The 25,734-nt window shown below is 41.4% G+C and overlaps 1 protein-coding gene across 1 annotated transcript; it reads right to left on the reverse strand.

Annotated features, from left to right (window-relative positions):
• Positions 1 to 1,376: 1,376 nt before the first annotated feature.
• LOC311116289 (acidic amino acid decarboxylase GADL1-like) lies at positions 1,377 to 24,997 on the reverse strand (the record flags this gene model as incomplete). Its single annotated transcript, XM_084191392.1, has 11 exons — positions 24,869 to 24,997; positions 21,003 to 21,187; positions 19,830 to 19,956; positions 13,666 to 13,756; positions 13,250 to 13,359; positions 12,963 to 13,078; positions 5,786 to 5,865; positions 5,385 to 5,439; positions 2,202 to 2,318; positions 1,966 to 2,030; positions 1,377 to 1,467 (listed from the first exon to the last, which is right to left on the reverse strand). Exons 1-11 carry the CDS (start codon positions 24,897 to 24,899, stop codon positions 1,377 to 1,379), a joined length of 1,068 nt encoding a protein of 355 aa, XP_084047518.1. The 5' UTR covers positions 24,900 to 24,997.
• Positions 24,998 to 25,734: the final 737 nt, after the last annotated feature.

A 25,734-nucleotide genomic window follows, 5' to 3' on the forward strand; every position in this document is an offset into this window, starting at 1 on the left:
GAGGGGGAGGAGGAGGATGGGGAAGAGGAGGAAGAGGAGGAAGAGGAGGGGGAGGAGGAGGAAGAGGAGGAAGAGGAGTAGCAGGAAGGTGAGTAGGGGTAATGTGAGACTGCATGCAGGGTAAATGTGCACTCATTTAGTCTGACTTTAAGTTCTGGTGGTATGGTAATGTATGAAGCTGAAGGTAGAGCTGGGTTGGTACAGGACATAGTTCCAGTGGGATGGTAATGTATGAAGCTGAAGGTAGAGCTGGGTTGGTACAAGACATAGTTCCAGTGGGATGGTAATGTATGAAGCTGAAGGTAGAGCTGGGTTTGTACAGGACATAGTTCCAGTGGGATGGTAATGTATGAAGCTGAAGGTAGAGCTGGGTTTGTACAGGACATAGTTCCAGTGGGATGGTAATGTATGAAGCTGAAGGTAGAGCTGGGTTGGTACAGGACATAGTTCCAGTGGGATGGTAATGTATGAAGCTGAAGATAGAGATGGGTTTGTACAGGACATAGTTCCAGTGGGATGGTAATGTATGAAGCTGAAGGTAGAACTGGGTTGGTACAGGACATAGTTCCAGTGGGATGGTAATGTATGAAGCTGAAGGTAGAGCTGGGTTGGTACAGGACATAGTTCCAGTGGGATGGTAATGTATGAAGCTGAAGGTAGAGCTGGGTTTGTACAGGACATAGTTCCAGTGGGATGGTAATGTATGAAGCTGAAGGTAGAGCTGGGTTTGTACAGGACATAGTTCCAGTGGGATGGTAATGTATGAAGCTGAAGGTAGAGCTGGGTTGGTACAGGACATAGTTCCAGTGGGATGGTAATGTATGAAGCTGAAGGTAGAGCTGGGTTGGTACAGGACATAGTTCCAGTGGGATGGTAATGTATGAAGCTGAAGGTAGAGCTGGGTTTGTACAGGACATAGTTCCAGTGGGATGGTAATGTATGAAGCTGAAGGTAGAGCTGGGTTTGTACAGGACATAGTTCCAGTGGGATGGTAATGTATGAAGCTGAAGGTAGAGCTGGGTTGGTACAGGACATAGTTCCAGTGGGATGGTAATGTATGAAGCTGAAGGTAGAGCTGGGTTGGTACAGGACATAGTTCCAGTGGGATGGTAATGTATGAAGCTGAAGGTAGAGCTGGGTTTGTACAGGACATAGTTCCAGTGGGATGGTAATGTATGAAGCTGAAGGTAGAGCTGGGTTGGTACAGGACATAGTTCCAATGGGATGGTAATGTATGAAGCTGAAGGTAGAGCTGGGTTTGTACAGGACATAGTTCCAGTGGGATGGTAATGTATGAAGCTGAACCCACCCTCTGTATCTACCCTTTTCTACCCCTCCCTCCCTCCCTCCCTCCCTCCCTCCCTCCCTCTTGGTGTTTAGCATACCGTTTTGTCCCGAACCATGAATGCACAGCACTGTAGACCAGCCATCAGCATCTTGTGAGGATTCCATGCTACTGAGTTGGCTCTAAGAGAAAAATCAAAGCAACAGAAAGTTGTTTTAAAACCATGTGCTATTATGAACAGTTTATCCCTGTTGTCTTACTACCTCCTCCAGATATCCCTGTTGTCTTACTACCTCCTCCAGATATCCCTGTTGTCTTACTACCTCCTCCAGATATCCCTGTTGTCTTACTACCTCCTCCAGATATCCATGTTGTCTTACTACCTCCTCCAGATATCCCTGTTGTCTTACTACCTCCTCCAGATATCCCTGTTGTCTTACTACCTCCTCCAGATATCCCTGTTGTCTTACTACCTCCTCCAGATATCCCTGTTGTCTTACTACCTCCTCCAGATATCCCTGTTGTCGTACTACCTCCTCCAGATATCCCTGTTGTCTTACTACCTCCTCCAGATATCCCTGTTGTCTTACTACCTCCTCCAGATATCCCTGTTGTCTTACTACCTCCTCCAGATATCCCTGTTGTCGTACTACCTCCTCCAGATATCCCTGTTGTCTTACCTGTGGATGCCCTGTAGCAGGTATCTGTGTTTCTTAGACATCAGGGCTCCTCCTCCCCAACATGCCTACAGGACGGACAGACAACAGACAGACAAACAGACAGAGAAGAGTGTGATTGAGTGAATGATTAATGGAACAAACAAACTAATGAACTATGGACAAATGGATTGATGGATCGATAAATCGATAAATGAATGAATGAATGAATGAATGAGCTTTAATTAAGATCCACTTACATCTACGTGCATCCATAGATTGTGTCGTTCACAGATGTCAGCTATCTCCTCCAGCGGGTCGAAGGCCCCTAGTACTGTTGTTCCTGCTGTGGCGTTCACCATGAAGGGCAACGCTCCCTGTCAACAACAACAACAACACGCCATCAGGACAACTGATATAATCCCACTGGGCACACACTGGTTGAATCAACGTTGTTTCCACGTCATATCAATGAAATGTCATTAAACCAACATGGAATAGACGTTGAATTGATGTGTGTGCCCAGTGGGATATTACTCCCAACACCCTGGTCATTAATACTCCACACCATCATCAGAGGACAACAATATAATATTACTCCAACACCATGGTTACTACCACTACACACAACATATATGGGTCACTCCAAAACCCAAATAACCCTAACCCTAACCAGGGGTATAATCAACAGCAGTTCCCTAACCCTAACCATTGGTATATTCAACAGCAGTTCCCTAACCCTAACCAGGGGTATAATCAACAGCAGTTCCCTAACCCTAACCATTGGTATATTCAACAGCAGTTCCCTAACCCTAACCATGGGTATAATCAACAGCAGTTCCCTAACCCTAACCAGGGGTATAATCAACAGCAGTTCCCTAACCCTAACCAGGGGTATAATCAACAGCAGTTCCCTAACCCTAACCAGGGGTATATTCAACAGCAGTTCCCTAACCCTAACCAGGGGTATAATCAACAGCAGTTCCCTAACCCTAACCAGGGGTATAATCAACAGCAGTTCCCTAACCCTAACCATGGGTATAATCAACAGCAGTTCCCTAACCCTAACCATTGGTATATTCAACAGCAGTTCCCTAACCCTAACCATTGGTATATTCAACAGCAGTTCCCTAACCCTAACCATTGGTATATTCAACAGCAGTTCCCTAACCCTAACCATTGGTATATTCAACAGCAGTTCCCTAACCCTAACCATTGGTATATTCAACAGCAGTTCCCTAACCCTAACCATGGGCATAATCAACAGCAGTTCCCTAACCCTAACCAGGGGTATAATCAACAGCAGTTCCCTAACCCTAACCAGGGGTATAATCAACAGCAGTTCCCTAACCCTAACCATGGGTATAATCAACAGCAGTTCCCTAACCCTAACCATTGGTATATTCAACAGCAGTTCCCTAACCCTAACCATTGGTATATTCAACAGCAGTTCCCTAACCCTAACCATGGGTAAAATCAACAGCAGTTCCCTAACCCTAACCATGGGTATAATCAACAGCAGTTCCCTAACCCTAACCATGGGTATAATCAACAGCAGTTCCCTAACCCTAACCAGGGGTATAATCAACAGCAGTTCCCTAACCCTAACCATGGGTATAATCAACAGCAGTTCCCTAACCCTAACCATTGGTATATTCAACAGCAGTTCCCTAACCCTAACCATGGGTATATTCAACAGCAGTTCCCTAACCCTAACCATGGGTAAAATCAACAGCAGTTCCCTAACCCTAACCATGGGTATAATCAACAGCAGTTCCCTAACCCTAACCATTGGTATATTCAACAGCAGTTCCCTAACCCTAACCATTGGTATATTCAACAGCAGTTCCCTAACCCTAACCATGGGTAAAATCAACAGCAGTTCCCTAACCCTAACCATGGGTATAATCAACAGCAGTTCCCTAACCCTAACCATGGGTATAATCAACAGCAGTTCCCTAACCCTAACCAGGGGTATAATCAACAGCAGTTCCCTAACCCTAACCATGGGTATAATCAACAGCAGTTCCCTAACCCTAACCATTGGTATATTCAACAGCAGTTCCCTAACCCTAACCATGGGTATATTCAACAGCAGTTCCCTAACCCTAACCATGGGTAAAATCAACAGCAGTTCCCTAACCCTAACCATGGGTATAATCAACAGCAGTTCCCTAACCCTAACCAGGGGTATAATCAACAGCAGTTCCCTAACCCTAACCAGGGGTATAATCAACAGCAGTTCCCTAACCCTAACCATGGGTATAATCAACAGCAGTTCCCTAACCCTAACCAGGGGTATAATCAACAGCAGTTCCCTAACCCTAACCAGGGGTATAATCAACAGCAGTTCCCTAACCCTAACCATGGGTATAATCAACAGCAGTTCCCTAACCCTAACCATTGGTATATTCAACAGCAGTTCCCTAACCCTAACCATGGGTACAATCAACAGCAGTTCCCTAACCCTAACCATTGGTATATTCAACAGCAGTTCCCTAACCCTAACCAGGGGTATAATCAACAGCAGTTCCCTAACCCTAACCAGGGGTATAATCAACAGCAGTTCCCTAACCCTAACCAGGGGTATAATCAACAGCAGTTCCCTAACCCTAACCAGGGGTATAATCAACAGCAGTTCCCTAACCCTAACCAGGGGTATATTCAACAGCAGTTCCCTAACCCTAACCATGGGTATAATCAACAGCAGTTCCCTAACCCTAACCATTGGTATATTCAACAGCAGTTCCCTAACCCTAACCATGGGTATAATCAACAGCAGTTCCCTAACCCTAACCATGGGTATAATCAACAGCAGTTCCCTAACCCTAACCATGGGTATAATCAACAGCAGTTCCCTAACCCTAACCATGGGTATAATCAACAGCAGTTCCCTAACCCTAACCAGGGGTATATTCAACAGCAGTTCCCTAACCCTAACCAGGGGTATAATCAACAGCAGTTCCCTAACCCTAACCATGGGTATAATCAACAGCAGTTCCCTAACCCTAACCATGGGTATAATCAACAGCAGTTCCCTAACCCTAACCATGGGTATAATCAACAGCAGTTCCCTAACCCTAACCAGGGGTATAATCAACAGCAGTTCCCTAACCCTAACCAGGGGTATAATCAACAGCAGTTCCCTAACCCTAACCAGGGGTATATTCAACAGCAGTTCCCTAACCCTAACCAGGGGTATAATCAACAGCAGTTCCCTAACCCTAACCATTGGTATAATCAACAGCAGTTCCCTAACCCTAACCATGGGTATATTCAACAGCAGTTCCCTAACCCTAACCAGGGGTATAATCAACAGAAGTTCCCTAACCCTAACCATGGGTATAATCAACAGCAGTTCCCATAATATGGAGAGAATATGTTACATAATATATCTGACACCAAACAACCCTGCTGACTCCATTCATAGTTCTCCTTCTCACCTCATCTTTGGCTCTCTGTACTTGTTTCTCAAACTCAGCTGGAATCATCTTCCCTCTGAGAAACAACAACACAGAAAGAACGAGGAAGGAGGATTAGTAAGAGACAGGCGTCATGGTGACGCCGGTCAGTCATTGTGGACAGTGACAACAGAAGCGTGTAGTTTGGTGTGGTGGGCGGACGGTGGAAGTAACCATGTTAACTGTAGCAGTAACCAGCAGTAACCAGCAGTAACCAGCAGTAACCAGCGGTAACCAGCAGTAACCAGCAGTATCCAGCAGTAACTAGCAGTATCCAGCAGTAACCAGCAGTAACCAGCAGTATCCAGCAGTAACCAGCAGTAACCAGCAGTAACCAGCAGTAACCAGCAGTAACCAGCGGTAACCAGCAGTAACCAGCATACCTCTTATCTGACGGGATCACATAAACATTGTTGGTGCCAATCCCCAGGAAAGCTGCTGCTTTGGCAACAGAGTAATGACACTGAAAATAACAATGAAGAGAAAAGTGTCACTGAGGGAGAACTGGTTCATCCACAAAATGACCCGTCTGGACAGGATCCAGAATAAGGTCCTACACACACAGGGTTTATAATACGTATGGTGTTAATAGTTCTACACACACATGGATTATAATACGTATGGTGTTAATAGTTCTACACACACAGGGATTATAATACGTATGGTGTTAATAGTTCTACACACACAGGGATTATAATACGTATGGTGTTAATAGTTCTACACACACAGGGATTATAATACGTATGGTGTTAATAGTTCTACACACACAGGGATTATAATACGTATGGTGTTAATAGTTCTACACACACAGGGATTATAATACGTATGGTGTTAATAGTTCTACACACACAGGGATTATAATACGTATGGTGTTAATAGTTCTACACACACAGGGATTATAATACGTATGGTGTTAATAGTTCTACACACACAGGGATTATAATACGTATGGTGTTAATAGTTCTACACACACAGGGATTATAATACGTATGGTGTTAATAGTTCTACACACACAGGGATTATAATACGTATGGTGTTAATAGTTCTACACACACAGGGATTATAATACGTATGGTGTTAATAGTTCTACACACACAGGGATTATAATACGTATGGTGTTAATAGTTCTACACACACAGGGATTATAATACGTATGGTGTTAATAGTTCTACACACACAGGGATTATAATACGTATGGTGTTAATAGTTCTACACACACAGGGATTATAATACGTATGGTGTTAATAGTTCTACACACACAGGGATTATAATACGTATGGTGTTAATAGTTCTACACACACAGGGATTATAATACGTATGGTGTTAATAGTTCTACACACACAGGGATTATAATACGTATGGTGTTAATAGTTCTACACACACAGGGATTATAATACGTATGGTGTTAATAGTTCTACACACACAAGGATTATAATACGTATGGTGTTAATAGTTCTACACACACAGGGATTATAATACGTATGGTGTTAATAGTTCTACACACACAGGGATTATAATACGTATGGTGTTAATAGTTCTACACACACAGGGATTATAATACGTATGGTGTTAATAGTTCTACACACACAGGGATTATAATACGTATGGTGTTAATAGTTCTACACACACAGGGATTATAATACGTATGGTGTTAATAGTTCTACACACACAGGGATTATAATACGTATGGTGTTAATAGTTCTACACACACAAGGATTATAATACGTATGGTGTTAATAGTTCTACACACACAGGGATTATAATACGTATGGTGTTAATAGTTCTACACACACATGGATTATAATTCGTATGGTGTTAATAGTTCTACACACACAGGGATTATAATACGTATGGTGTTAATAGTTCTACACACACATGGATTATAATTCGTATGGTGTTAATAGTTCTACACACACAGGGATTATAATACGTATGGTGTTAATAGTTCTACACACACAGGGATTATAATACGTATGGTGTTAATAGTTCTACACACACATTATAATACGTATGGTGTTAATAGTTCTACACACACAGGGATTATAATACGTATGGTGTTAATAGTTCTACACACACAGGGATTATAATACGTATGGTGTTAATAGTTCTACACACACAGGGATTATAATACGTATGGTGTTAATAGTTCTACACACACAGGGATTATAATACGTATGGTGTTAATAGTTCTACACACACAGGGATTATAATACGTATGGTGTTAATAGTTCTACACACACAGGGATTATAATACGTATGGTGTTAATAGTTCTACACACACAGGGATTATAATACGTATGGTGTTAATAGTTCTACACACACAGGGATTATAATACGTATGGTGTTAATAGTTCTACACACACAGGGATTATAATACGTATGGTGTTAATAGTTCTACACACACAGGGATTATAATACGTATGGTGTTAATAGTTCTACACACACAGGGATTATAATACGTATGGTGTTAATAGTTCTACACACACAGGGATTATAATACGTATGGTGTTAATAGTTCTACACACACATGGATTATAATTCGTATGGTGTTAATAGTTCTACACACACAGGGATTATAATACGTATGGTGTTAATAGTTCTACACACACATGGATTATAATTCGTATGGTGTTAATAGTTCTACACACACAGGGATTATAATACGTATGGTGTTAATAGTTCTACACACACAGGGATTATAATACGTATGGTGTTAATAGTTCTACACACACGATTATAATACGTATGGTGTTAATAGTTCTACACACACAGGGATTATAATACGTATGGTGTTAATAGTTCTACACACACAGGGATTATAATACGTATGGTGTTAATAGTTCTACACACACAGGGATTATAATACGTATGGTGTTAATAGTTCTACACACACAGGGATTATAATACGTATGGTGTTAATAGTTCTACACACACAGGGATTATAATACGTATGGTGTTAATAGTTCTACACACACAGGGATTATAATACGTATGGTGTTAATAGTTCTACACACACAGGGATTATAATACGTATGGTGTTAATAGTTCTACACACACAGGGATTATAATACGTATGGTGTTAATAGTTCTACACACACAGGGATTATAATACGTATGGTGTTAATAGTTCTACACACACAGGGATTATAATACGTATGGTGTTAATAGTTCTACACACACAGGGATTATAATACGTATGGTGTTAATAGTTCTACACACACAGGGATTATAATACGTATGGTGTTAATAGTTCTACACACACAGGGATTATAATACGTATGGTGTTAATAGTTCTACACACACAGGGATTATAATACGTATGGTGTTAATAGTTCTACACACACAGGGATTATAATACGTATGGTGTTAATAGTTCTACACACACAGGGATTATAATACGTATGGTGTTAATAGTTCTACACACACATTATAATACGTATGGTGTTAATAGTTCTACACACACAGGGATTATAATACGTATGGTGTTAATAGTTCTACACACACAGGGATTATAATACGTATGGTGTTAATAGTTCTACACACACAGGGATTATAATACGTATGGTGTTAATAGTTCTACACACACAGGGATTATAATACGTATGGTGTTAATAGTTCTACACACACAGGGATTATAATACGTATGGTGTTAATAGTTCTACACACACAGGGATTATAATACGTATGGTGTTAATAGTTCTACACACACAGGGATTATAATACGTATGGTGTTAATAGTTCTACACACACAGGGATTATAATACGTATGGTGTTAATAGTTCTACACACACAGGGATTATAATACGTATGGTGTTAATAGTTCTACACACACAGGGATTATAATACGTATGGTGTTAATAGTTCTACACACACAGGGATTATAATACGTATGGTGTTAATAGTTCTACACACACAGGGATTATAATACGTATGGTGTTAATAGTTCTACACACACAGGGATTATAATACGTATGGTGTTAATAGTTCTACACACACAGGGATTATAATACGTATGGTGTTAATAGTTCTACACACACAGGGATTATAATACGTATGGTGTTAATAGTTCTACACACACAGGGATTATAATACGTATGGTGTTAATAGTTCTACACACACAGGGATTATAATACGTATGGTGTTAATAGTTCTACACGCACAGGGATTATAATACGTATGGTGTTAATAGTTCTACACGCACAGGGATTATAATACGTATGGTGTTAATAGTTCTACACGCACAGGGATTATAATACGTATGGTGTTAATAGTTCTACACGCACAGGGATTATAATACGTATGGTGTTAATAGTTCTACACACACAGGGATTATAATACGTATGGTGTTAATAGTTCTACACACACAGGGATTATAATACGTATGGTGTTAATAGTTCTACACACACAGGGATTATAATACGTATGGTGTTAATAGTTCTACACACACAGGGATTATAATACGTATGGTGTTAATAGTTCTACACACACAGGGATTATAATACGTATGGTGTTAATAGTTCTACACACACATGGATTATAATACGTATGGTGTTAATAGTTCTACACACACATGGATTATAATACGTATGGTGTTAATAGTTCTACACACACAGGGATTATAATACGTATGGTGTTAATAGTTCTACACACACAGGGATTATAATACGTATGGTGTTAATAGTTCTACACACACAGGGATTATAATACGTATGGTGTTAATAGTTCTTCACACACAGGGATTATAATACGTATGGTGTTAATAGTTCTACACACACAGGGATTATAATACGTATGGTGTTAATAGTTCTACACACACAGGGATTATAATACGTATGGTGTTAATAGTTCTACACACACAGGGATTATAATACGTATGGTGTTAATAGTTCTACACACACAGGGATTATAATACGTATGGTGTTAATAGTTCTACACACACAGGGATTATAATACGTATGGTGTTAATAGTTCTACACACACAGGGATTATAATACGTATGGTGTTAATAGTTCTACACACACACAGGGATTATAATACGTATGGTGTTAATAGTTCTACACACACAGGGATTATAATACGTATGGTGTTAATAGTTCTACACACACAGGGATTATAATACGTATGGTGTTAATAGTTCTACACACACAGGGATTATAATACGTATGGTGTTAATAGTTCTACACACACAGGGATTATAATACGTATGGTGTTAATAGTTCTACACACACAGGGATTATAATACGTATGGTGTTAATAGTTCTACACACACAGGGATTATAATACGTATGGTGTTAATAGTTCTACACACACAGGGATTATAATACGTATGGTGTTAATAGTTCTACACACACAGGGATTATAATACGTATGGTGTTAATAGTTCTACACACACAGGGATTATAATACGTATGGTGTTAATAGTTCTACACACACAGGGATTATAATACGTATGGTGTTAATAGTTCTACACACACAAGGATTATAATACGTATGGTGTTAATAGTTCTACACACACAGGGATTATAATACGTATGGTGTTAATAGTTCTACACACACAGGGATTATAATACGTATGGTGTTAATAGTTCTACACACACAAGGATTATAATACGTATGGTGTTAATAGTTCTACACACACAGGGATTATAATACGTATGGTGTTAATAGTTCTACACACACAGGGATTATAATACGTATGGTGTTAATAGTTCTACACACACAGGGATTATAATACGTATGGTGTTAATAGTTCTACACACACAGGGATTATAATACGTATGGTGTTAATAGTTCTACACACACAGGGATTATAATACGTATGGTGTTAATAGTTCTACACACACAGGGATTATAATACGTATGGTGTTAATAGTTCTACACACACAAGGATTATAATACGTATGGTGTTAATAGTTCTACACACACAGGGATTATAATACGTATGGTGTTAATAGTTCTACACACACAGGGATTATAATACGTATGGTGTTAATAGTTCTACACACACAGGGATTATAATACGTATGGTGTTAATAGTTCTACACACACAGGGATTATAATACGTATGGTGTTAATAGTTCTACACACACAGGGATTATAATACGTATGGTGTTAATAGTTCTACACACACAGGGATTATAATACGTATGGTGTTAATAGTTCTACACACACAGGGATTATAATACGTATGGTGTTAATAGTTCTACACACACAGGGATTATAATACGTATGGTGTTAATAGTTCTACACACACAGGGATTATAATACGTATGGTGTTAATAGTTCTACACACACAGGGATTATAATACGTATGGTGTTAATAGTTCTACACACACAAGGATTATAATACGTATGGTGTTAATAGTTCTATACACACAGGGATTATAATACGTATGGTGTTAATAGTTCTACACACACAGGGATTATAATACGTATGGTGTTAATAGTTCTACACACACAGGGATTATAATACGTATGGTGTTTATAGTTCTACACACACAGGGATTATAATACGTATGGTGTTAATAGTTCTACACACACAGGGATTATAATACGTATGGTGTTAATAGTTCTACACACACAGGGATTATAATACGTATGGTGTTAATAGTTCTACACACACAGGGATTATAATACGTATGGTGTTAATAGTTCTACACACACAGGGATTATAATACGTATGGTGTTAATAGTTCTACACACACAGGGATTATAATACGTATGGTGTTAATAGTTCTACACACACAGGGATTATAATACGTATGGTGTTAATAGTTCTACACACACAGGGATTATAATACGTATGGTGTTAATAGTTCTACACACACAGGGATTATAATACGTATGGTGTTAATAGTTCTACACACACAGGGATTATAATACGTATGGTGTTAATAGTTCTACACACACAGGGATTATAATACGTATGGTGTTAATAGTTCTACACACACAGGGATTATAATACGTATGGTGTTAATAGTTCTACACACACAGGGATTATAATACGTATGGTGTTAATAGTTCTACACACACAGGGATTATAATACGTATGGTGTTAATAGTTCTACACACACAGGGAATACAAAGCCATTTAGTCAATAGCTTTCAGAGCAACAGCTGGAGCTGAGAAACTCCCTGATAGCTGTGTGGTTGTTGTGATACGTTATCGTCAAGAGCTGAGCAGACACCCACACCCACTATGAGTAGATGTCACACCCACAGACTCCTGATATGGAGCAGCCTAGGACTGGGTAGTGCTTGTGATTGGAATCATTTGGCAGATGTAATACCTGGGCATGTTGACTCTTTCAGACGTTCTTGAAAGGTACCAACCGGTGCTGATTCACATCATGTACACTTGATAACCCTCACGTTATCAAACTGTCACGTTAAGCATAGGGTATGCTGCATAACGGTCGCTTTGTATGGTGTTATAAAAACAACAGGTGTTGGCCTGCCCTGTGTGTGTGTGTGTGTGTGTGTGTGTGTGTGTGTGTGTGTGGGTGGGTGTGTGTGTGTGTGTGTGTGTGTGTGTGTGTGTGTGCGTGCGTGTGTGTCTACCTCCTGAGATGTAAACATGACCAGTCTAGGCAAGGCAGACAGACCCAGCTCCTTGACATCAGGACAGTGGTGGTACCTGGCCACGTTCACAGCATACATGTTGGACACAGAGCCACCTGGAGAACACACAGACAATCTCTCAATCACAGTAAGAAGAAGAAGAAGAAGAAGAAGAAGAAGAAGAAGAAGAAGAAGATTGAAGAAGAAGAAGAAGAAGAAGAAGAAGAAGAAGAAGAAGAAGAAGAAGAAGAAGAAGAAGAAGATGTCCGTCTGTGTGGTTTCCATACCTGGGCTGAAGATGCCGTCCCCTCCCTCCTGCCATCCAATGATCTCAATCATCTTCTTCAGTACCGCCTCCTCTGTCAGCAGGAACACTGGAGCCACCTCGTATGTGTACCTGCCGAGCCAAACAACACGTCCAGTCAATGACTCACCTGGACTCACCTGAGCTAGACAAATGACTATCCAATCAATCATCAATAACTAGCTGCGGACAGTTCTGAAATTAATAGCGGAATAGTTGTCATTGATATCTTTTCAGTAATCATCTCAAGAGATCTCCCTTTGTCAGGCACAGTTACACAGTGAGTATGAGTACATGTTGACAGACACTCAGATCATACGAGATGGTAGGATGGTAGGATGGTAGGATGGTAGGATGGTAGGATGGAATGGTAGAAGGTAGGTAGGATGTAATACTCACAGACTGGGGTTGATGGCTTCCGTGATGAATCGGCCCACTAGTGAATAAGGGTCCATGCCTGCATAGAGCTGGTTGAAGAAGTGAGGATGACCTGCACATACAAACACACATGGTTTGATACAATCAGAAGTAGAGTTGCAAAATTCTGGTAACTTTCCCAAAATTTCCAGTTTTCCAAAATTCAGTTTTTTTCCCATGTCAATATAACCGTGTGTTAGTGTGGGTTTTCACTGAATTTATGTAAATCATGAAGCTCATCTGCATTTCTGCAGTGCAGAATGATTCTCAGCAACAAAAGAGTGATCAAATTAAGATCATACATCTGTAAAGGCTTTAGCTCGACAGGCTAGCAAAGTCTTGTGGATTCACAGCAGAACCTGGGATTCAAACTCCTATCGGTCACATATGTAAACAGAGATGCTTAACGTGCACTATGCTGCATCCACTGGCACCAAGCAACATTTCTCAGTCTATTCCCGACCGACTGCTATTCCTGACACATAAATTGATACGTGAGATGCGGAGTGTGCCAGCTAGGCCTGTTTACTGTGCCACTGTTTCTATATAAAGTACATCATATCGTATTTGGGGTCAGGCTGGACCAGGCAAGGTGGGGGTCACTTGGTGCAGGACACAGCAGCTCAGATGTCAGGGGCTGGGAGGTTTAAGGGGCTGGGAGGGTTATTAAGGATGGGCTACTGTCGCTAGCTTGATGGTTTACAACCTAGCTTGGATAGGACGGCGCTGGGGGAAGGGTGGGAGCTGCTGTCGCTAGCTTGATGGTTTACAACCTAGCTTGGATAGGACAGCGCTGGGGGGAGGGTGGGAACTGCTGTCGCTAGCTTGATGGTTTACAACCTAGCTTGGATAGGACAGCGCTGGGGGAAGGGTGGGAGCTGCTGTCGCTAGCTTGATGGTTTACAACAGGGGTGTCAAACGTCCGGCCCGCGGGCCGGATCAGGCCCGCAAACGGGTTTAATCCGGCCCGCGAGATGATAAAAAATAAATAATAATAATAATAATTTAAAAAATGTTGTAAAGTATAAAAATGCGCTGCAATTTTTCAATAAAATAAACTGCTGTTCCAATTGCATCCACTGGATGGTGCAATAACAATTGTGTTAAGCAAGCAAACTGTTTATACCGGGGCAGAGCAAGTAGGTCAAGCACGTGCAGCCAATGAGCTACTTTGTTTTGCCCCGCAATATTTATTACGGCTTCTACTTTTAACATTATGTGCTTTGGCACCCTCATTGCCCCAATATGTCTCTGTCAAAAAAGAGAAAAGTGGACGCAGAGTGCAGAGTGTTCCAAGAAAAATGGTCATCCTATTTATTCACGGAATTGAATGGGAAAGCTGTATGTTTGGTGTGTTCAGAGCATGTTGCAGTGCTGAAAGAATATAACCTTCGTCGCCACTATGTGAGTCTTCATGCCGACAAATATGACAACTTTCAAGGACAGCGGAGATGAGAGAAGGTGAATGAACTGTTGGCGGGTCTGAAGAAACAGCAGTCTGTGTTTACTCACAGCCGAGACATCAGTGACGCTGCAGTGAAAGCTAGCTACCTCATTGCTAATGAAATCGCAGTGGCTTCAAAACCATTTAGTGAGGGTGAATTTGTAAAAACATGCATGATGAAGGCAGCGGAGATTGTGTGCCCTGAAAAGCAGCAGGCTTTTGCAAATATCAGCCTGACAAGAAACACAGTTGCAGACAGGATTTCCGATCTTTCAGTGGATTTGGCAGCCAGTTGAAGCAAAAAGTAAAGTCATTTATTGCGTTTTCGGTTGCAATTGATGAAAGCACGGACATTACAGATGTTGCACAACTGGCCATTTTCATCCGCGGAGTTGATGACACATTGACCGTCACCGAGGAGTTTGTGGAGTTGGTGCCGATGACAGATACAACGACAGCAGCTGATATTTTTACCGCACTCGTCGGCGCGCTGGACAGGGTCGGAGTGGACTGGTCCCGCGCTGTCAGCCTGGCTACAGATGGTGCGCCCTCAATGATCGGGAAAAAAGCAGGCGTTGTGACAAAGTTCAGAGAGAAAGTGCAATCTGCAAATGGAGGATGTGATTTTTTGACTTTTCACTGTATTTTGCACCAGGAGGCTTTGTGTTGCAAGTCATTAAAGATGGATAACGTCATGAAGGTGGTCATCCAAACTGTTAATTTCATCCGATCCAGAAGCCTGAATCACCGTCAGTTTGACAGCCTTCTCAGAGAGAAAGACCACATCTATGGCCTGCCATACCACACTGAGGTAAGATGGTTAAGCCGAGGTGCTGTGCTGAGGCGTTTCTTTGATTTACGAGAAGAAATTGAACAGTTCATGGAAGAAAAGGGCAAACCAGTGTTATAATTTCATTCCGCAGAATGGATGCAGGACCTTGCATTTATGGTGGATGTTACAGAGCACCTGAATAACTTGAACAAACAGCTGCAAGGGCGCAACAAAGTTGTCACGCAGTATTATGACAGCATACGTTCTTTCAAGTTGAAGCTGTCATTGTGGGAGACGCAACTTGCCGGTGGTGATGCAGCTCACTTCCCCTGTCTGAAAAATGTGTGCGCGACCCAACATGTGGCAGACATGAAGCGGTTCAAAGATAAAATAACGGGACTGTTACGGGAGTTTGAGCAACGCTTTCAGATTTATGTTTATATGTTTTTATGTTGATGTGCTATTGTTTTTAATTGATTTTATTTTATTTGTATATTTAACCTATTCTTGACTCTGTGGTTCTTGCACTTGTTTGGGGAACAGGATTTCATTATTTTTATCTACATTTCTGCCTGAGAAATGACACCCTGATATAGTTCTGTGATCTGTGATATACTTCTGTGAATCACTGAGGCATTGTGTGTTTGTGTGTTCTTTGTCCTCAGAACTTTCAAATAACTTGAGGTGTTTTATGATTAATAGTGATGTTGTGCTTTTGGACACTGTCCTCAGGCTCCAGCTTTATGTTTATATGTTTTTATGTTGATGTGCTATTGTTTTTAATTGATTTGATTTGATTTGTATATTTAACCTATTCTTGACTCTGTGGTTCTTGCACTTGTTTGGGGAACAGGATTTCATTATTTTTATCTACATTTCTGCCTGAGAAATGACACCCTGATATAGTTCTGTGATCTGTGAAACAGTTCTGTTAATCACTGAGGCATTGTGTGTTTGTGTGTTCTTTGTCCTCAGAACTTTCAAATAAACTTGAGGTGTTTTATGATTAATAGTGATGTTGTGCTTTTGGACACTGTCCTCAGGCTCCAGCTTTATGTTTATATGTTTTTATGTTGATGTGCTATTGTTTTTAATTGATTTTATTTTATTTGTATATTTAACCTATTCTTGACTCTGTGGTTCTTGCACTTGTTTGGGGAACAGGATTTCATTATTTTTATCTACATTTCTGCCTGAGAAATGACACCCTGATATAGTTCTGTGATCTGTGAAACAGTTCTGTTAATCACTGAGGCATTGTGTGTTTGTGTGTTCTTTGTCCTCAGAACTTTCAAATAACTTGAGGTGTTTTATGATTAATAGTGATGTTGTGCTTTTGGACACTGTCCTCAGGCTCCAGCTTTATGTTTATATGTTTTTATGTTGATGTGCTATTGTTTTTAATTTATTTTATTTTATTTGTATATTTAACCTATTCTTGACTCTGTGGTTCTTGCACTTGTTTGGGGAACAGGATTTCATTATTTTTATCTACATTTCTGCCTGAGAAATGACACCCTGATATAGTTCTGTGATCTGTGAAACAGTTCTGTTAATCACTGAGGCATTGTGTGTTTGTGTGTTCTTTTTCTTTAGAATTTTCAAATAAACTTGACGTGTTTTATGATTAATAGTGAAGTTGTGCTTGTACTATTTTGGACACACTGTCCTCAGGCTCCAGCTTTATGTTGTATGTTGATCGTATTAAAAAAAAGAAAACAATCTGAAGTTGTTGTTTTTAAGTTATATATACCATGATTTTTCCGGTCCGGCCCACTTGGGAATAGATTTTCCTCCATGTGGCCCCTGAGCTAAAATGAGTTTGACACCCCTGGTTTACAACCTAGCTTGGATAGGACAGCGCTGGGGGAAGGGTGGGAGCTACTGTCGCTAGCTTGATGGTTTACAACCTAGCTTGGATAGGATATCGGTTACTTTATATCGGTAACTTTAACCCTACCCTAATGGTAGCTAACTTTAACCCTACCCTAATGGTAGCTAATATTAACCCTACCCTAATGGTAGCTAACTGTAACCCTACCCTAATGGTAGCTAACATTAACCCTACCCTAATGGTAGCTAACTTTAACCCTACCCTAATGGTAGCTAATATTAACCCTACCCTAATGGTAGCTAATATTAACCCTACCCTAATGGTAGCTAACTGTAACCCTACCCTAATGGTAGCTAACTGTAACCCTACCCTAATGGTAGCTAACTTTAACCCTACCCTGGTCGGAAGATTCCCAGGATCAGGAGAGAATAAGCAAGAAATCCAGATACTCCCAACCAGGATTTCTGGAAAAGCTGGGAATGTTGGGAAAGTTACTGGAATTTTGCAACCCTAATCAGAACCTACAGATCTTAATTTGACCCGTATTGTCGCAGCAAAATATGCCTGCAGCAACAGGATTTGATCGGTGGTTAGGCTTTTAGCTAGCCAAAGTTAGGCTACATAAAAAGTGGAATAATGTTAATATAACCGTGTGTTAGTGTGGGTTTTCACTGAATTTATGTAAATCATGAAGCTCATCTGCATTTCTGCAGTGCAGAATGATTCTCAGCAACAAAAGAGTGATCAAATTAAGATCAAACATCTGTAAAGGCTTTAGCTCGACAGGCTAGCAAAGTCTTGTGGATTCACAGCAGAACCTGGGATTCAAACTCCTATCGGTCACATATGTAAACAGAGATGCTTAACGTGCACTATGCTGCATCCACTGGCACCAAGCAACATCTCTCAGTCTATTCCCGACCGACTGCTATTCCTGACACATAAATTGATACGTGAGATGCGGAGTGTGCCAGCTAGCCCTGTTTACTGTGCCACTGTTTCTATTTAAAGTACATCATATCGTATTTGGGGTCAGGCTGGACCAGGCAAGGTGGGGGTCACTTGGTGCAGGACACAGCAGCTCAGATGTCAGGGGCTGGGAGGTTTAAGGGGCTGGGAGGGTTATTAAGGATGGGCTACTGTCGCTAGCTTGATGGTTTACAACCTAGCTTGGATAGGACAGCGCTGGGGGAAGGGTGGGAGCTGCTGTCGCTAGCTTGATGGTTTACAACCTAGCTTGGATAGGATATCAGTTAGTGTAGCTAGCGTGAGTACAGTTGGTAGAGCATGGTGCTTTCCAACGGCAGGATTGTGGGTTCGATTCCCAGGGCCACCCATATGTAAAATGTATGCACGCATGACTGTAAGGGTCATTTAGTACAGTAACCCTACCCTAATGGTAGCTAACATTAACCCTACCCTAATGGTAGCTAACTTTAACCCTACCCTAATGGTAGCTAACATTAACCCTACCCTAATGGTAGCTAACATTAACCCTACCCTAATGGTAGCTAATATTAACCCTACCCTAATGGTAGCTAACTTTAACCCTACCCTAATGGTAGCTAACATTAACCCTACCCTAATGGTAGCTAACTGTAACCCTACCCTAATGGTAGCTAACTTTCGGGTCTAGTTAGCCATGATATGGCTATAGCCTGTATTATCCAGTAGCTAGCGTGAGTGCAGTACAGTGAGGGTGGCTAACTAGGGTCTAGCTAGTTAATGATGTAATGGTAGCTGACTGGGGGGTTTGAAGGTTAGTTGGTTGACAGACCTGGTTGACAGGGGTTTTACATTTGTGGTTTGGCTGGGGGTTTTGAAGGTTAGGGATTGGCTGCATGGGGGTTAGGGTTGAGCTGTTTCCTACCAGTCTTGACACTGAGAGAGACTCTGGGCTGGAGAGTTAGAGGGTTAGAGTTTGGGATGAAGTTCAGTGGTAAATGTAAATGTAATGTAAATGTATATTTTAAAGAGTCCGAGTTTTGAAAGTCAGGGTTTGGATGGGGGGGGGGGGGGGGGGGGGGGGGTTTGAGTCAGGGTTTGGCTGAGGTCCGGGGGTTAGAGTTTAAGTCAGGGTTGAGCTGGGTCCTTACCGGTCTTGACACTGTATCGGATGGCATCCCGACAGCGCTGCAGTATCTGGGGGTGTGCCTCGCCTCCTTCCCTCAGCTCCAGATCTAATAGGTCCTTCAGCTGCTCCGGAGAGCGCCACTCGCACACCTGTTATATGGGAGAGAAGGAAATAGACTTCGGGTGTTTCTCAAAATGCATACCACCGTGCTCCGAGCATGCAAATTAGAGCGCGGGAGGGTCGGAGCACGAGTCCAAATCAAAGTTTGTCAAACGGAGCACGGAAGGCACTTCCCGAATGCGTACTCCGTTTGTACATATTTAGAAGCATGCATTGATGCAAGCTTCAACGGAAAGTATCCACATAAATATGACGCAACCACGTTAAAAATTACGCAACATTTCTGAGCTGAAGCGAGAGGAAATACACTCCCGACTTTGGAATGAAATGTTGACTATTCACATGTCACGTGTTGCCTGACTACAATATTTTATCTTGATACGTTAATGAATACATGCTGTATTAATTTTTGGCATGTTTACCTACCTACAATACCCACTGTAGTGTTGGAGATCGCAAGCCCATAGTAAGTCAATAGGGCTAACAGGCTAGCTAGTTACCTTACCCTTGACGTCAGACAAACTACCTTGGCCTATTCACCATCCGTAAAGAACATATATACAGTATATAAATCAAATCAAAACGGTATTTGTCACATGCGCAGAATACAACAGGTGTAGACCTCACCGTGAAATGCTTACTTACAAGCCCTTTCTCCAACAATGGAGTTTTAAGAAAAATAAGAGTTAAGAAAATATTTACTAAATAAAACTAAAGTAAAAAATAAAGAAGCAACAATAAAGTATCAATAGGGAGGTTATATACAGGGGTACCGGTACCGAGCCAATGTGCGGGGTACAGGTTAGTCCAGGTAAATGAGGTAATATGTACATGTAGGTAGGGGTAAAGTGACTACGCATTGATATTAAACAGCAAGTAGCAGCGACGTCAATGCAAATAGTCCGGGTAGCAATTTACCTGACAAACTCTTATACAGGTCCATTTCCTATAGTTTGAAAAATAAACTCCAGCATACAGATATTCTGCTATACTTCACAACAGATCTAATTTTCCTTTATGCATCCTGGGGCTAGAAGTGCGTGGTGTGCAAAAGAATTGGAAAAGAGATGTTTACCTTCTCCTTGACGTCAGTAGCCTTCCAGACGGCCTCCTCCATGATGATGGGCATGGCGTCTCTGAGGAAGCTCTCTGCTTCCCGGATGTCCAGCGTGGGGCCGTTCAGAGTCACCCCATCCACAAGCACTGGGGGCCGCTTCCTCTTGGGCTCCGCAGGGCTCGCTGGGGCCTTACTAGAGGTCTCTGGGGGTAGGAGAGAACAGACAGTAATGTCAATACCAGAGGTCTCTGGGGGGTAGAAGAGAACAGACAGTAATGTCAATACCAGAGGTCTCTGGGGGTCAGATAGAGGGTCAGATAGAGTTTACAGCTCAGTTCATAAATGGTTCTGGTGGTCTCTCCTGCTGGGGCCTTACTAGAGGTCTCTGGTGGTTCAACAGTTCACGGTAGTGTCAATACATTGTCAACAGCTGGTGATAAAAAAGCACTTGATTGGACAACACACTTGAACAGGTACATACGGTACAGTCATAGCCTGTCTAAAGCTGACTAGGGCTTTCTGGGTCAGAGAAAATGGCAGATAATACAGTTCTGCTGGTCTCTGGTGGTGTCAATACATTGTCAAGAACAGTTGACAGACAGTTTGTCAAGAGCTGTTTTTTTTTAAATGCACAGTAAGACGTTGAACACATTTGAACAGGTACATGAATAATTCCATGTTCTTTCACAACTGATAGCGAAAGTTCAGGTAGGCTAACGCCTCGATCACACCGATAACGTCGTTGCGTTTTGGAACGCAGCGTTTGTCTTGCAGCATTGCGTTGCAGAGGCAGTTGCGGTACGTTCTGTGTGGCGCATACGTTGGATTTATCGAACGAATGTGTAGATGACTGGACAGAAATGGTAGCAGAACGTGAATGTTACAGATGCTGCGTACCATTTTGGTGTCAGTCAATACTTTGTCAAGAGTTCTTCTTGAATGCACTTCATTGCAGACTAAAGGGGCCTCTGGGTCAGAGAAAGTGATAGATATCAACAGGTTAGATGGCTGGTTCCAGATCTGGTCCTAAATTAGACTGGTTCCAGATCTACTCCCATATTAGACTGGTTCCAGATCTGGTCCCATATTAGACTGGTTCCAGATCTACTCCCATATTAGACTGGTTCCAGATCTACTCCCATATTAGACTGGTTCCAGATCTGGTCCCATATTAGCCTGGTTCCAGATCTGGTCCCATATTAGCTTGGTTCCATATCTGGTCCCATATTTGCCTGGTTCCAGATCTACTCCCATATTAGCCTGGTTCCAGATCTACTCCCATATTAGCCTGGTTCCAGATCTGGTCCCATATTAGCTTGGTTCCAGATCTGGTCCCATATTAGACTGGTTCCAGATCTGGTCCCATATTAGCCTGGTTCCAGATCTGGTCCCATATTAGCCTGGTTCCAGATCTACTCCCATATTAGACTGGTTCCAGATCTGGTCCCATATTAGACTGGTTCCAGATCTACTCCCATATTAGCCTGGTTCCAGATCTACTCCCATATTAGACTGGTTCCAGATCTACTCCCATATTAGACTGGTTCCAGATCTACTCCCATATTAGACTGGTTCCAGATCTGGTCCCATATTAGCCTGGTTCCAGATCTGGTCCCATATTAGCCTGGTTCCAGATCTGGTCCCATATTAGCCTGGTTCCAGATCTACTCCCATATTAGACTGGTTCCAGATCTGGTCCCATATTAGACTGGTTCCAGATCTGGTCCCATATTAGCCTGGTTCCAGATCTGGTCCCATATTAGCCTGGTTCCAGATCTACTCCCATATTAGACTGGTTCCAGATCTGGTCCCATATTAGACTGGTTCCAGATCTGGTCCCATATTAGACTGGTTCCAGATCTGGTCCCATATTAGACTGGTTCCAGATCTGGTCCCATATTAGACTGGTTCCAGATCTGGTCCCATATTAGACTGGTTCCAGATCTGGTCCCATATTAGACTGGTTCCAGATCTGGTCCCATATTAGACTGGTTCCAGATCTGGTCCCATATTAGACTGGTTCCAGATCTGGTCCCATATTAGCCTGGTTCCAGATCTGGTCCCATATTAGACTGGTTCCAGATCTGGTCCCATATTAGCCTGGTTCCAGATCTGGTCCCATATTAGACTGGTTCCAGATCTGGTCCCATATTAGACTGGTTCCAGATCTGGTCCCATATTAGACTGGTTCCAGATCTGGTCCCATATTAGCCTGGTTCCAGATCTGGTCCCATATTAGACTGGTTCCAGATCTGGTCCCATATTAGCTTGGTTCCAGATCTACTCCCATATTAACCTGGTTCCAGATCTGGTCCCATATTAGCCTGATTGAAGATCCAGATAACGTTTGTGACGTCTTGCCAACACCCATGGTTGTTGTCATGCCAATCGAGACAGGGAAATAGGAGTACACACAGGTTTAGGACTAAACAAGTGTCCGTAATGTTTCCTGTAAACCTCTCTTCCTCATAGAAGATAGTACTTTTCCCTCTCAGTTGAGTCTCTGATCATACATGACGATGTGCTTACATCACACTTCTTATATAGCCAAGATGTCATCAGTGTCAGACTCGTATCATAGTAATAATAATAATAATAATAATAATAATAATAATAATAATATGCCATTTAGCAGACGCTTTTAGTCAGACTGCCACATCTAATACAGCTGTAACACTACTGTAGTTGCATCCCAAATGGCACCCTATTCTTGTGCACTACTTTTGAACATGGGCTCTGGTCATTAGTGCACTACATAGGGAATATGGTGCCATTTGGGAAACAACCTGTAACTCAAACCTTATTTCAGCTGTGACGCATTCTGTAAGCTTACCCTTATTTATTGGCGTCTCGGGTTGGCTAAGGGTGTTAAAGAATGTCAACCGCTCTTTCTTGACTGACCGCTGACTGGGGCTGCAATTCAAATGGACCTGGTCTAAAGTAGTGCACTATATGGTGAATAAGGTGCCATTCGGGCCACGCCCAGACAATAATGACCGACAGGATAACTGTCATCTACCTGATACTAATTATAACCTACTGCATGTAGGCAATTTTATTGGGGCATTTTCATCATGTAGAGGATTTCATCAATCCTAAACTTTAGTAGTCTATTATATCAGCCATTTTGTTAGCATTTACAGTTCAGAATAACGCAATGAATCCAATAGGTGGCATGTTTTGTTTCAGCTGATATTTAGTCTATACGCAATAAAACATTCTAACATTTAAATTGATACAATCGTTCAACATATCGGCTGTTAGGTCAGAGACTACAGACGCTGTCCAGTAACCTGCATCATGGAACCATGCCTGCGTGAGACAGCTAGCTACTGCGCTAGTGGCGCACCTTGCAGCTCCTGCGCACAGTTGGTTCCGACTATCTTGCTATGAGTTCTGTGACAGATCGGGTCTTTCTTTATCTTTCTTTCTTTCCCCAACATAGCAAGTTAGGCTACTGATATATATATATATATATTTTTTTTTTACGCATTTCAAACAATTAAGTGTAAATTGTATCTACTTATTTTGCAAAGGTCTATTCTATTCAATACCTCCGCAGAGAGACACCTTGCCCATCTTCCGGCTTTCCCCACTGCCCATCTTCCGGAGAACTGGGCGCTGAGCAACGCGTGAACAGGTAACACCTGACCCGACCAGATAGAGGGATCTGGGTGACATTATAGTACACTGACGTAAGTCCATTCTAAAGGCATTGTGACAACTTCTATTCTCCAGCAAAACACTGTCGAAATGTGCACATCTTTAAATTCAAGATATAACTAATGATAGTCAATATATATTTGCAATACCATTAAATGCTCATGCATTAGCCTAATGAACATGTAATAATGCAGGAATAAGTGAAATAGCAGTCCACATACCGTTCATATGTCTCTCATTCGTCGGCGCCATTGTTCATTTATGGTATAATGTTCTCTACCAGCTCCGTTCTTCCACCTAAAAATGTATAATGTTTGGAGATAAACCAGAATGTCTCCTTTATAGACCAAGATTTTCTTTACCATGGTGACGCCGCGCCCCGTGGGCTAGGTTAGGCCATCCATATTCCTGGAGGGTTGCCTGGACGTCATGGAAGAACACTGGCTGGTTACAGTAAAGAGTCTAGAAGAATCAAGTTGCCTTCTCACTGCGTCAGAGCGTTTACTTGTGTAGTTTTTAAAATGGAGAGTGGAGAAAGTGGAGAGCTATGATGACTGGGGAGTGAGGATACGTGCTTGCTTGTTTACATTCATGCCTATGTTTTACACGTTAGAAAAGTTTAAACATGTATGCTATTTTATTAGGGCAATACATTTCCTATGGAATATTTCCTATATAGAATTTGAGAATTCTGTATTTTTCCAAAGGGCAAGAGATAAACGTGAAAGAGAAGTGACTCATCATCTTCCATATTGCAAGTGTTGGCATCTGTTGCTGGTTTGTATTTCTCCATGAGTAAGACATGTGACATCAACATTGTAGGTAACATTAAGTATTTTGTAGGTTCCCGTATCATTAGTCATTTCCGTTTCCTTTTTTTTTTTTTTTTTAAAGAAAGAAATTACAACATTACCGTGACTGGATAGTTAGCCATGATGTAATAAAATAATAATAATATTATATGTAATTTGTAGAGCGCATTTCCCACGCTCAATGCGCATCTGTAGCCTACAATAAAGGTCAGTTGCATTTAACCCCTAACTAAGTAAGCTGATACTAGATCTGTCCATAAGTAGGAGCAACTATT

Source organism: Coregonus lavaretus (genome assembly GCF_964263955.1).
Source record: "Coregonus lavaretus genome assembly, contig: HAP1_SCAFFOLD_601, whole genome shotgun sequence".
Taxonomy (NCBI): domain Eukaryota; kingdom Metazoa; phylum Chordata; class Actinopteri; order Salmoniformes; family Salmonidae; genus Coregonus; species Coregonus lavaretus.